We start from the raw sequence: 15,076 nt of genomic DNA on the forward strand, positions 1-15,076 counted from the left end.
GAGAGGTAGAAACATCAATGAGAGAGAAAGATTGATCAGCTGCCTCCTGTACACCTCCTACTAGCGATGTGCCCGCAACCAAGGTACATGCCCTTGACCGGAATCGAACCTGGGACCTTTCAGTCCGCAGGCCGACGCTCTATCCCGAGCCAAACCTGTTAGGGCTGAATGCAAAATTTTTAAAAGGTCAGATTATAATATTACAGCAATGTTAGTCTCTTGATTTTGATAACTGCACTGTAGTTACATAAGAAATATACTTGTTTTCCGGAAGTACATAATGGGAAGTATACCCATCTAATCTCAAATGTCTCACAAAAAAATTATATGGTGAGAGAGAAATATAAAGCAAAATATTAACATGTGAGGAAAGAATACAGGCAGTTTTTTAAATAGGGGAATTCTTAGTATTTTTTGCGACTTTTCTTAAATATGAAATAATGGCAAAATTAAAAGTTAAAACAAAAATTAAAACTCAGGCCCTGGCCAGGTGGCTCAGTTGGCTGGAGTGTGTCCCACACCAAAAGGTTGCAGGTTCGATTTACGGTCAAGGCACATACCTAGGTTGCAGGTTTCATCCCTGGGACAGGAGGCAACCGACAGATGTTTCTCTCTCGTTCTCTCTCTCTCTCTGGCATGCACGCACAAATCAATAAAATATATATCCTTGGGTGAGATAAAAAAGAAAAATTAAAACTCAGTTTGGAACCCAGAGATGAGAGAGTGGAAACTAATTCAAGTATTTCCTTTAAAATCCTTTTATTTATAAAGATTATCAAGAAAAAATGCTAAGTATCCCCACTTTTAAATCTAGTTAATATCCAATTATCATGTAGGTGTTTTATATGGTAGTTAATGTGCAACACTCACATAGTTTCTTCATCAATGTCATTTTCCTCCGTGTTACTTGTTGCTGTGGAACTGGCAGAGGAACTGCTACCATCGAGGTGGTTTACTTCATCTTCACCAACAAGATCCAGATCCAGATCCCCATCTGAAAGCTCATGCTAAAACAAGGCAAAGAAATAAAGACTTTTATCTCAAAGAACAATTGAGTATGGAGCAAGCGCCAAACAACAATGCCATCATCAGAATTCTCTGCTCGCCTGCCCAATCAGCTAAGCCCCGTATAAAAAAAAAAATCACACAACCACATTACCTGGTACTACTAATTTATTGCTGCCAATTTCAGCGGGGCCCTTAATGTAATTGGAAATGCTTCTGGTATTCCATGTTAGCTTCCAGTAAGGCTCCATACAGAGTAACATTTCAAATGATCATTCCTCAAATCCTACCTCACCTCTATTATCCACAAGGTCATTGTAAAACCTGCACCTACCTGCATAGATAAGCACACTGGCTATTACACACAAATTCCTCCAACTTTCAGCTGCCCTACATGTAAACTCCATCTGTACCCCATCCTATCAAAAGATTAACGTGAGTGCTCAGTTCCAGACCCTATTAGTTTCCTTAAATACTTAGGATTTGTCAATACCTTAAACTTATCTTCAGTCTCCCTAATGGCTCCTTCATTTTTTTTTTTTTAAATTCTGGCATCAGTCTTTATTATTCCTTCAGAAACCATGTCTCCATAGAGCAAGCATGTCAAATTCAATGGCTAACACGGGCCAAATAAACAAGGTTTAAGTTTGTGTGGGCCACAAAAAAACAAAAGCTTCAATTTTCACAGAAACGGAGGTTTATTTCGATAGAGACATGCTGAATACAAAGGGCTGAAATAAATGAGTAATCATTAACATAAAAAATAGAACATTTAAATAAAAATTAATATTTTTTCTTAAACATTAACTTACCAGGCACTGAATAAGTGTAATGCTAATAAACCTATTTTTCTTGTTCTCAGGAAGCAAAATATTTCCCATTGCACACACCAAACAAGTCAGTACAAGACTAATGATGGGGCAATCGACTGCTAAAATATTCGCTGCTAGCAATAGTGGAGAGAAATGGCGTGCCTGCGTGTAAGGCATTAAGGGAAATGAATGCAATACGATTATAGTAATCAGTCATTAGCGAACGTGGTAGTTCATCATTAATAATCATGTATAACAGAATGCTGTAAATTAAGTTACGAAATTTTTATTAAAATGTTTCTTACATATCGTTATATTGCCTGGGCCGCAAAAAATATTCCCGGTGAGTTTGACATGCTTGCCTTAGGGCAACAATTCTCTTTCTTTTTTAAAAAAAATAATTCCTTATTGTTGCATGTATTACATAGGCCCCCCCCCCCCTTTTCCCTCATTGACCCCTTCCAGCCCACCCTCACCTCCCCATTGTCAGTGGCCATGGGCTATGCATATATGCATACAAGGTTCTTGGTTGATTACTTCCCACCTACCTACCCTCCTCAACCTTCCCTCCAAGATTCTGCCCTCTGTTCCCAGGCTTCCATGTCTCTGGATCTACTCCTTTCATCAGTTTACTTTGTTACTGAGATTCCACATATGAGTGACATCATGTGATACTTGTCTTTCTCTGATTCACTTATTTCACTTAGCATGATACTTGCCAGGTCCCTCCATGCTGTCTCAAGGGGTAAGAGATACTTCTTTTTTGTTGCTGCACAGTATTCCATGGTGTAAATGTACCACAGCTTTTTTATCTACTCATCTACTGATGGGCACTTAGGCTGTTTCCAGATTTTAGCTACTGTACACTGTGCTGCTCTGAACATAGGGGTGCATACATTCTTTCTGATTGGTGTTTTGGGTTTCTTAGGATATAGATATTCCTAAAAGTGGGATCACTGGGTCAGTTCCACATTTAATTTTTTGAGGAAACGCCATACTTTTTTCCATAATGGCTGCACCAGTCTGCATTCCCGTCAGCAGTGTACTAGGGTTCCCTTTTCTCCACATCTTCTCAAAAAGCTTTTCTCTGTATTCCTATCTTACCTCAAATAAAAACAACCACTTCTTGAATTCTCATTCTGTTCATTATTTAACTGAGACAAAACCTGGCTATCTCCCAAGTCCTAAATGAATCTATCTACATATGCAATGACAAGGCATTTACTAGTTTCAGTGAATAAAAATACAGCACATTTTAAAAATTCACAATCTACAGTTTCTAGAATGTATATCAGTTTGTTGTGTAGAATGTACTTTTCTACAATAAATTAATTTTAAAACTTTAAACACTTTGATTCAGCAACTTCTGACTTGACTAACAGATAAGATTTTTAGCACACTGACTCTTCTACATCACATGATGAAAACCATGATCTTATTAATTTCTCTTATCAAACATAAAATAAATCTAAAAAACTGGTGTATTACATGATAATCCTCATTTTGAATCTTCTCCTCATCTTCATCCTCTTTGGCCTCTCTTACAGAAGCTGAAATAGGACCATCCTGGAGAAGCATGTCAGCACAGGACCCAGACTTCTTAGATCGTGTCTCAGGACTGTCATCGTTTTGGGGGCTAAGATGATTAGCTGGTGGTGACAAATCTCTTGATTTCTGAGTTCGAGATAACTCAATAGTAAGTCTCTTTTAAGACAAAAACAGCACAAATAAACATGTTATAAGCAGTGTTTCTATGGGAAAGCAAAAAATATTTTAAAAAATATATAATATGTTCTTAAAACCATTTCTTGCACCATCTCTCTCACCACCTGCTGCCTTTTGCTTATGGAAAAATCTGTGACAGAGAAAAACTGCCCACCCTGGCCAGTGTGGCTCAATGATTATAGCGTCAGCCTGAGGACTGAAGAATCTCGAGCTCAATTCCTGGTCAAGGGCACATAACTGTGTTGCAGGTTAGACCCCGGACCCAAAGTCTGGGTCAACTACCTAGGACTGCTTTACAGTTCCCCAAAGAGTGTCATGTTCTAAATAACCTATATTCTAAACTGTCACATCAAAGTTTCTCTCTCTTCCCTCCTTCCCTTCCCTCCTCTCCCCTCCATTCTCTCTGGAAAAAAGAAAGAAAAATTGCCTAATTTATTCTCATCCTTCTCCTATCCAGCCCAAGCTACACGTACAGTGAGTGAACTCTAAAGTAAATATAGGCAGTTTTAAATAGTACATATAACATGAAAATCTCTGAAAGTAAGTATTTATTCATATATTACTCCCTCATCTATTAGCCAATTTTGGCACTTCAAAAGCTTCCACCCCATCTCATTTTCAATTGGCAGAAACATTCCTTACATATTTAGTTTACCGTGGTAAAATAAAAATTAATTAACTGATCCTCCCCAGTGCTCAATTCAACAATAGTGAGAATTCAAGATGGGGCAATTTTCAGTTGTTCTATAGCTTTGAATCCTCTAAATTCAAGACAGCATGGGGAAGAGAAATACAGAAGTCACTGAGAAAAACACAGAGAGATAACCTCAAACTAGAGCAGCACTGTAATACAATTTTATGCAATGATGCAAATGTTTCTGTATGCAATGCCCAATATAAGCATTTAAAATGGGGCCATGCCCTAGCTGGTTTGGCTCAGTGGCTAGAGTGTCAGCCTGAGGACTGAAGGGTCCCAGGTTAGATTCCGGTCAAGGGCACATGCCTGGGTTGTGGGCTCGATCCTCAGTAGGGGGCGTGCAGGAGGCAGCCAACCAATGATCCTCTCTCATCACTGATGTTTCTATCTCTCTCTCCCTCTCCCTTCCTCTCTGAAACCAATAAAAACATTTTTTAAAAAAAAAATTAAAAAAATAATAAAAATAAAATGTGGCCAGTGCAACTAAGGAACTGAATTTTTTTAAGTTCACATAGCTATATATGGCTAGTGGCTACTGAGCAGTAAAGACTTACAGGTTCAAAGGTGGTAAGAATGGAGAACAAAATAACTGGACTTTTCTACAAAATTACAAACAGCAAGAAGTACCCCAAATCTAATTATAAATGTTAACAGGCCAATAAGACAAAATAAAACACTAACCCCGAAATACGTATTATTGTTCTTACCTCTTTAAGGTTATTTATTTGTTGGATATAGCTAGTCTGTGCAGCCTCCAATTGAGTAATATACCAATGCTGGTCCCGGCATTTTTGAAAGAAAGTTGGTGAACGAACCTGAAACCTTAAAAAAATAGCTGCACATGAAAAATAATCCAAATAATAAAATATCATCAAACAAGCCTTGAATCTATAAATTCTAAAATTTTAAGTTTCATTATCATGTGAGGCCAAAATTCAAAATGTACTCAGAGCTCCTCATATTTCCCATTTATACATGTACTTTACAAATTATAGTAAAATAAGGTTCTGTAAAGTCATCTATAAATCAGTTGTCTAAACTTAAACTGTAGAGTTCTAAAGAAATACCATTACATATCATGGTTAACCTACTAAAGCATTATTTATTATAATAATCTAGCTAAAATACAAGGTTGATCATGACTCAAGAACAGGACCATACTATGCAGGAAGGAGGAAGCTAACATTTCTTGACTAGGTCAGGCCCTAGCAAAATAGTTTTTAGGCACTGCCCTTTTTCCTTCCTTCTTCCATCTCAATTCCCCTATTTCCTGTTCCTCAGTAAAAAATGACTTAAAAGGTCAACTGCCCAGAACTGCTTTACAGTTCCCCAGTCTCATGTTATAAATAACCTATATTCATGTTCTAAATTATATTCCCAACCCCTCCAGAGAACACAAAATCAAAACTCTGCATATATCACAATATAGTATATTTTAGCTAGAGTTAAGAAAAAAAAACAAATATCTATATTAATGCCTATGGTGAATAAATGACAGGGTCTTAATCTATTCAGAGCTATCTCTGTATTTAAAAAGCTAATATGTATTAAAGCAAAAGAAGCCTTCCACCTTTGTTATATAGCCAAATATGACTCCAATTACAGTGGAAAAAAATTACATTAACATATAAAGATGTTTCTAAAGAGTAACAAGAGGCAAGGCTGATTTGGAAGCTTGCAAATCCTCTTTCTAGTCTTGCCAATCTTATGTTAACTACCATCCCATTCTTTTCCTACAATTTTACAGCTAGTGTAAGAAGCTACTGACCATGCCGAAACCAGTTTGGCTCAGTGGATAGAGCGTCGGCCTGCGGACTGAAAGGTCCCAGGTTCGATTCTGGGCACATCCCCAGTAGATGTGCAGGAGGCAGCTGATCAATGTTTCTCTCTCATCGATGTTTCTGACTCTCTATCTCTCTCCCTTCCTCTCTGTAAAAAATCAATAAAAATATATTAAAAATAAAAAAAAGAAGAAACTACTGACCATCTAATAGTTATCTGCAGCAGGTGTCTATTTTCCGTAAGGATAGTCATGCAGCAGAGAGTGGAAAAAGTTTACTGGACCACCATTCTGAGTGGATAATGCCTAGCCAGTATCCTATATAATAAAAGCCTAGTATGCAAATTGTTCGACCGGGAGTTCGACCACTCGCTATGACATGCACTGACCGCTAGGGGGCGGTGCAGAACATGGTGGGCGTGGGCGATGAGGCGCTGGCAGCCGGCGGGCAGTGGAGTCGCTGCCAGCCCCGATGGGCCCCGACAAGAGTGGGACTGCAGCAGGATAGTGGAGCAGGTGAGTGGGTGGTGCCAGGCCAAGGCGGGTGGGAACAGGGGCCCGATTACCCCAAAGACAGCGACGGCGGCAGGAGTGGGGGCCACCACCTGGCTCCCAGGCACTGAGGGAACTGGGTGGGCGGCCCAGCCACAATGGAGCTACAAGGCTAGGAGTGCGAGCTAGAGCCCAATCCCCACAGACTACCCCGAGGGACCTCACCCATGCACGAATTTGTGCACCTGGCCTCTAGTACACGAATAAGATCTTTGAATGACTGATAAAAGCATGGTCAACCCTCAACATTTTTAGTGCCAAAACAAAAGCAAGCAGCCCTGGCCAGTGTCTCTCAATGGTTGGAGCATCAGCCCGCATGCCCAAGGGTCAAGAGTTTAATTCCTAGTCAAGGGCACGTATCTATGTTGTAGGTTCACTCCCAGGCGAGGCATATGCAAGAGGCAACTAGTCAATTTAACTCTCTCACATACATTTTCCCCTTTCTCTCTCTCTTTGTCCCCCACCCCTTCCACTCTCTCTGAAAAAGCAATGGAAAAAATATCCTCAGGTGAGGATTAACAACAAGAACAACAAAACGAAAGCAAGCAGAAGATAAAATTCCTTATCTTTTTTTTATATAAAATAAATTGTTATTGATTTCAGAGAGGAAGGGAGAGGGAGATAGAAACAGCAATGATGAGAATCATTGATCAGCTGCCTCTTGCATGCCCCCTACTGGAGATCAAGTTAAAACTCAGGCATATGCCCTGATTGGGAATCAAGCTGTGACCTCCTGATTCATGAGCCACACTGGCTGAGCTACACTTTTTTTCTTTCGTTAAAAAATAAATACATATCTATATGCTAATTGTTCCTCCAACCGTTTGACCAGTCACTATGATGCGTATTAACCACCAGGGGGTAGACACTCCAACCAATACAGAGTCTATTTTTTAAATATGCAAGCCCCCATTTGTAACATCAAATTAAAACATCTTGTAATGATGCCCCAAATTTCTGACTTGTGACGGTTACCCCAACATTAAATGGGGCTGTTGTGGTATGATAGTGTTTATGTTCTGTGCTTTCTTGCAAATAACACACTAACTAGTATCACTTAGTTTGATTCATCTCTATTCCCTTACTTTTCATTTGCTGTTATCTAGAAGGAACTGAAAATATTTTTGTGAAATTCAGCTTATAAAACCTGTCACCTTAATGTCAAGTGAAGAAAAAAAGCAAGTGACCGTGTTTTTGATTTGCAAATAGTGAGGTTGCAATATGTTCAATGGATAAATAGAACCTTACTATATTTATTAGAAGTAGTAGTTCTCTTTTTATGGAATTACTAACTAAATGTCAAACACATTTCTAACTTAAATTATTCACTGACTACACAGGACTCCTGAAAGAAATGGTTAAGAACATAGTAAGATTATAGTTGGTATGAATTTCAATATTCACCTTTGTTAAACAGACTTTTAAAATAAAGTTCTGGTGACATTATTCCCTCATGATAAAAACCACAGTATCAAATGTTTTCTATTACCTTAAAATTACTGTATCATTTTGTCGATTCAAGTATCCTTCATTTGCAAGTAAGTCCAAACGGAAAAATCTATTATAACCCCAGCATTCTCCAACTTCAAAGTCAGATGCAAACTCTCGAATGATGTTTTTCGTAGGATCATTGCAGGACTGATGAACCATTTCTACACGATATTCATATCTAACATGAAAAAAACTGAATATTAATATAGTTGGTAAACCAGAATAAAAAGACTCATCAAAACATTATGGTCATTAAGTAATTACCTGAGAAGAAACTTTATATATTACATTTCTTTCAGAAGGATTGTATTATTTATAAAGACAGAAGTGTTATGAATGGCCTATCCCAACATGACTGGCAGTAGGTCTCTCTTTCCTCCCAATATTGTTTATCAATATAGCAGGTATGAAACATCACCTCAGTAAATAAACAAATTTGTATAAAATAGTACTTTCAAAGTTACTTTTGTTTGTTTTAGCAAAGCTATATGCTTTTTCATATATTCATTACCTATATTTCTTTACATGTAAAAATTCTACCATTTCCTTTGAGATTTATCACCATGCAATTTTAAACTAAATAGTAAATTTTAAATACTCAAGTTAAAATAAATTAACTATGCATTCAGAAATTCAAGCCTATAAACTCTTCTAACAGAAAATAAGTATAAATTGGGAAAGCCAATATATTCAGATTTCCCTATCTTATAAAGTATAAAACTTTCAAGTCTCCAAACTCATTTTTACTAAGAAAGCATTATTATTACAAAAAGAAAGAAAAGTGAAGAAATAAAGATAATCAGAAGGAAGACTCAACACTAATGTGGACAAAAAAGAGGTTCTATGGAAAATAACATCACAGGGTAATGTAATCATAAATTCCTAAGTGCCCAGGTCATGGTGGGTAGTCATGCAGCAGGCCTATAATGTCTTTAGCAAGGTTTTAAGCCAGTCCTGTCCATTGTTCTTGTGCATCTAGGTTAATACACTTAGAAGTAATACCCCCTGAAGGGGTTAGTAAGCCTCAAGAAAGCACACAATCTTAACTATCCTTAATCCATTCCCCACCTTGCTTTCTCCAATCTTTCTCCCCTCCTAATTTCAAATGCATAAAAGCTGCTGCAAGCCTGCTATTCTTGGGAGCATTTGAAATCCTGTTCACCAGCATATGTCATCAGTCTGGCTCAAATACATTTTTATAAAAATTCTCTACAAGTTTGTACATTCTTACATCAGTAGTAACCAAAATGCTTCTCCTTTTTGGCGGAGGTAAATTTTGTATCTGTGTGTGTGTGCTTTTAATTTTATTTTTCAATTACAGTTTACATCCAATTTACTTTATATTAGTTCCAGGTGTACAGCAAGGTGGAGGTAAAATTTTTTTTAAATGTGTTTTTATTGATTTCAGAGACAGGAAGGGAGAGGGAGAGAGAGAGATAGAAACATCAATGATGAGAATCATTGATCGGCTGCCTCCTGCACATCCCCTACTTGGGATCTAGCCCACAACCTGGGCATGAGCCCTGGTCAGGAATCAAACCATGACCTCCTGGTTCATGGGTCAACACTCAACCACTGACCCACACCAGCCAGGCTGGAGGTAAATTTTTTAAAAAACACAATAGCTCAACCTGCTATTTCTGCTGGCAAAGTAGACATAAGAAAAAAAATTACAGCTCTTTACCTACAAATACTATGTGTTAGTATTTCTTTAAGCACTGTCAAATTATTTTTATATTAGTGTCTCTCATGTGTTATCTAGATTGATGACACAAAGAACTAACCAGTACAAAAGCTGTGATATTTTTTTGACTGTCTACATTTTATAGAAGTCATGAAGCCAGCTCCATAGTACAAAGGGTATCATTATATGTCCAGAAATAAACTCAAATATTCATGCACAATTGATTTTTGACAAGGGTGCCAAAATCTTTCAATAGAAAAAGTCTCTTCAACAAAAAACTAACTCAAAATGGATCAACAACCTAAACGTAAGGGGTAAAACTTATTTTCAGAAGAAAACATGGGGATACATCTTTATGAATTCAAATTTGGCAATGGATTTATAGATTTGACTCCAAAAGTATAAGCAACAAAAGAAATCATAGATAACTTAGACTTCATTAAAATGAAAACTTTTTGTGCCCCAAAGGACATTATCAAGAAAATGAAAAGATAACCTACAAAATGGGAGAAACTATTGTCAAATCATATACCTGATAAAAATTTAGCATATGAGATAAAGAATACCTATATAACAATTTAATAACAAAAAGACAAGTAACCCAATTGAAAAATGAGCAATGAACTTGAAAAGACGTTTGTCCAAAAAAAGTTATATACAAAGGCCACTAAGCACATAAAAAAATGTTCAATTTCACTGGTCATTAAGGAAATGCATTGAGACTACTCCAGTGAGGTTGGGACAAATAAAGGGGACCAGTATGGACTGATGAACAGGGGTAGATACAGAAGCAGAGCAACATTGAACAGAATGTTAAACTACAGTGGGAAGCCTGGGGAGGGTTGCGGGGGGGGATTAAGAGACCAACTGAAGGACTTACATGCATGCGTATAAGATTAACCAATGGACACAAGACACGGGGCGGGGGCGGGGGGGGGGGCGGGGGGTAGAGGCCGGGGGAATGTCAAGGGGGGGAAAAAAGGAGACATATGTAATACTCTTTGTAATACTTTAAGAAATAAAAATTATTAAAATATTTAAAAAAAAAAAAAGGAAATGCAAATCAAAACCACAATTAGATACCACTTCATACTAGGATAGACATAAAATATATTTAAAAATGGAAAATAAGTGTTGTTGAGGATGTGGAGAAATACAAATTCATGTAAATTGCCAGTAGGAAAGTAGAATGGTACAGCCATTGTGGAAAACAGTCTGGCAGTTCCTCAAAATGTTAAACACAGAATTACCATATAAACCAACTATTCCACAATTAGGTAGACATTAAAAAAGAAAGCATATGTCCCTATAGAAACCTGTACATGAATATTTATAGAATTATTCATAATAGCCAAAAAGTGAAAACAATCCAAATGTCCATCAACAAACCAATGATTAAACAAATTGAGGTATATATGTACACTGGGTACTATTCAAACATATTCTCCTATATAATAAAAGGCTAATGTGCAAATCAACTGGACAGCAGAATGATCAGTCACTATGACGCACACTGACCACCAGGGGGCAGATGCTCAATGCAGGAGCTGCCCCCTGGTGGTCAGTGTGCTCCCACAGGGCAAGTGCCACTCAGCCAGAAGCCCTGAGCCAGGCTCATGGATGGTGAGCACAGCGGCAGTGGTGGGAGCCTCTCCTGCCGCCACTGTAGCGCTAAGGATGTCTGACTGCTGGCTTAGGCCTGGACTGCAATAGGGCGAAGGTCAGGTTGAGGGACCAGCCCCCCCACCCCCGTCCCTGCCCCAATTGCATGAATTTCATGCACCAGGCCTCTAGTAAAAGAATAAAGTTCTGATATATGCTTCAACATGAGTGAACCTTGCAAACACTATGTATGCTAAGCCAAACACAAAAGTTACAATATTATATGAACTTTTACACAAAATATCCAGAATAGGCAAATACATAGAGAGAAAGCAAAGTAGTATTTGTCTAGGAATGGGGGAAGGAAAGAATGGGCAGTGTTTACTTAATGGGTATAGGGTGTTCTGGGGTGAGGAAAACATGCTGAAATTAGAGAGAGGTGGTAATTGTACGACACTGTAAATGCACTACATTTCACTGAACTGCATATTTTTATATGGTTAATTATATTTCGTGTAAATTTCACCTAAAAAATAAGTTTTACTATTTTAAAAGTGAGTAGTGAAAACCTCAAAACTCACAGAGAAACAAGAATACTGAAAAATTCGGGAAGATATTAATGCAGATGGTCAAATACATTCAGGAAAAGGATAGGTAGAAATTTAAAGTCAATATAAAAGTTTTTGAAAAATCAGTTCCTTTGTATGAAAAATCATATAATGCTTGAAAAAAAGTCATTTTTTCTCTGCATTAGTTCTTTAAAATCATGACTAATAAAGACCTATTTTTCTAATAAATATGGCAATTAATCCAAGTTAAATTACACAGCACCTCAACTGCAATCTTAGATAAAACTAAAAACTTAAATTGGAATATTCCAACTTAAATTCTTTCCTTCTATCAAAATGAAAGTCTGAATAAATTTAACAACTGTTAAGTTAAAATTTTAGTCTGACTAAAATTACTCCCCCAGAAAAATTCTACTCTTTCCTTCAACCACTCAAATTTCTGTTTCTAAAACAAGTCACTCAGCATATACTGTTAAGAGTCAATTCCAGGATGTCACTCAAGTGCAGATTTCCTCTAAAAGCCCACACACATGTGAATGCTAACACATACCTATTATATTAAGAAACTGAAGCATAATAAAATTATGAAAAAGTACTTCTGCAGGGTCCCAGGTGATATTAAAATCTACTAGACAATGATACAATAATTTTTTATTCCCTATTTTGACAGTTAAACTACCTCAACTGTTAAACTCTTAATTGCATAATTAAGTGACATTTCAGTATTTGATGAAAAAGTATTCAAAACTCTTCTCTAGGATTACTGAAGCATTAAGAGAATTAACAGATAAGATATCTGCTTTTTTCAGAACTTAACTTACCACAGTCTAGCTTTGTTATTATACCACTGCATATACAGTATCAGAACCATGTTCTACTGTTCTGTCCTTTATGCTTTAGTTGTCATGTATTTTACTTCTACATTTATAAACCGTAAAATACAATGTTAATATTTGTTGTTTAAATAGTGAATTACCATTTAAAGTTATCTTAATAGTAAAGAAATTTTTAACTTAACCAAGCAATTTCCATTTCTGCTGTTCTTAATTTGTTTAGATTCAGATGTCCAACTAGTATTATTTTCCTTGTTAATGTACAGCAGGTGCTTTAACATTTCTTATAGTCCATGTTTGAAAATATGCCTGAAAATGTCTTTACCTTACCTTTATATTTTAAAAGATATTTTTGCAGGGTACAAAATGCTAAATTTTTTTTTTCCTTCAGCCTTTCTAAGACGTCCCTTTATAATTCCACTGGTATTGTTTCCAGTGAAAACTCTTGATTTCATCCTTACCTTTGTGCCTCTATAAATGAGTTTTTTTTCCACTGCTAGTTTTTTGTTTGTTTGTTTGTTTTCTTAAATATTTTTTTATTGATTTTTTGCAGAGAGGAAGGGAGAGGGATAGAGAGTTAGAAACATTGATCAGCTGCCTCCTGCACACCTCCTACTGGGGATGTGCCCACAACCAAGGTAAATGCCCTTGACCGGAATCGAACCTGGGACCTTTCAGTCCGCAGGTCAACGCCCAATCCACTGAGCCAAACCGGTTAGGGCTCCACTGCTAGTTTAAGATTTTCTGTTTATCAATAGTTTCGAGCAATTTTATTATAATGTGCTTTGATGTTCCCTTCATGTTTCATCTGCTTGTAGTTAATTGAGTTTCCTAAATCTGTGTGTTTAAATTTTTATCAAGTTTAGAAAGTTTTCCCCATTTTTCCTTTATTTGTTCTTCTGATTCCCTCCTTTAAGGACTCCAGTTATCTATACACTAGTAGAGGCCCGGCGCACAAAAATTTGTGCACTCAGTGGAGTCCCTCAGGCCAGCCTGTACCCTCTCGCAGTCTGGGACCCCTTGGGGGATGACCACCTGCTGACTCAGGCCCACTCCCCGGGGGATTGGGCCTAAGCTGGCAGTCAGACATCCCTCTGGCAGCCCGGGAGCCCTCGAGGCATGTCCACTTGCCAGTGGGGAGCAGGCCTAAGCTGCAGATGGACATCCTTAGCGCTGCTGAGGAGGCGGGAGAGGCTCCCGCCACCACCACTGTTATGGCAGCTGGCAGCCTGGCTTGTGGCTGAGCAGAGCTTCCCCTGTAGGAGTGCACTGACCACCAGGGGGCAGCTCCTGCATTGAGCGTCTGCCCCCTGGTGGTCAGTGTGTGTCATAGTGACCAGTCATTCCCAGTCTTTCTGCTGTTAGGGTCAGTTTGCATATTACCCTTTTTATTATAAAGGATTAAGTTGTTTCAGGTTGTTCTGTTTTGGAATTTGTTTTTCTATGCTTCATCTTGGGCAGTTTCTATTGCTATGCCTTCAAGTGTGAGTAATCTTTTCTTTTGCAATATCTAATCTGTCATTCATGCCATCCAGTATACTTTGCATTTCCAATATAATTCATTTTCAAGTTCAATTTGAGTCTTTTATATATCTCTACTTAACTTTTGAACAAATGGGATAGTTAGAACTGTCTTAAATGTCCCTGTTTCCTACTTACTTCTCACATGAAAACCAAGCTGTCTTTTTTAAAGCCAGACATTCAAAGATTTCAAAAAATCTAAAACACAAACTTTCTCATCAAATATTATTTCACTTCAAAAAAGTTATATTCATGAAAATGGTCTTTATGTTAACACATAATTATAATTTTTAAGTGAATTAATAAAATTTTAAAAATCTTGTTTTAATTTCTAATTCAGATAATATCAATAGATATAATCCACATAAAGAAAAAGTTCTTGCTTAATTTTGATTGATTATTCTCATTATTGGTTATGTCTTCCCATCTCTTTGAATGCCAATTAAACTTTGATTGAACAGCACATATTGAATATTTTACTTTGTGGGGTGCTGGACATTTTGTGATCTTACAAATTTTCATGAGCTTTGCTCTGGGGTACAATTATTTGAAAATATGATCCTTTGAGATGTTGCTTTTATTTTTTAGGTAGGTCTAGAGCAGTGTTCAGTCTAGAACCTAGCTGTTCCCCTCTACTGAGGCAAATGCCTCATGAATTATAAATTTCTCCACTGTAATAGTGGGAACAGACAGATCCTGATCCTGTATGAGCACCAGACACCACTTCCTGTAATCCTTTCAGATTATTTTTTCCCCAAACTCAGCTTCCTCACAAATGAGCCCTAAACAGTACTCTGCTGAGTAC

General features: G+C 37.4%; 1 protein-coding gene across 12 annotated transcripts in view; it reads right to left on the reverse strand.

Moving 5' to 3' along the window:
- Positions 1–15,076, reverse strand: part of TRIM37 (tripartite motif containing 37) — a 173,010-nt gene that overhangs the window by 125,106 nt on the left and 32,828 nt on the right. For all 12 annotated transcript variants that reach the window (XR_011468499.1, XM_070395335.1, XM_070395333.1 and 9 more), the window contains exons 13-16: positions 8,061–8,240; positions 4,947–5,061; positions 3,306–3,521; positions 871–1,007 (exon numbers count right to left, since the gene is read on the reverse strand). Coding sequence is in view for 11 of the 12 variants with exons in the window: in XM_070395335.1 (XP_070251436.1) it covers positions 871–1,007; positions 3,306–3,521; positions 4,947–5,061; positions 8,061–8,240 (648 nt within the window). In the remaining variant the exon portion in view is untranslated. The remainder of the gene's footprint in view (positions 1–870; positions 1,008–3,305; positions 3,522–4,946; positions 5,062–8,060; positions 8,241–15,076) is intronic.

The sequence above is a fragment of the Myotis yumanensis genome, unplaced genomic scaffold (genome assembly GCF_028538775.1).
Source record: "Myotis yumanensis isolate MYYU_CA2020_CCGP unplaced genomic scaffold, mMyoYum1.0.hap1 SCAF_16, whole genome shotgun sequence".
NCBI lineage: Eukaryota > Metazoa > Chordata > Mammalia > Chiroptera > Vespertilionidae > Myotis > Myotis yumanensis.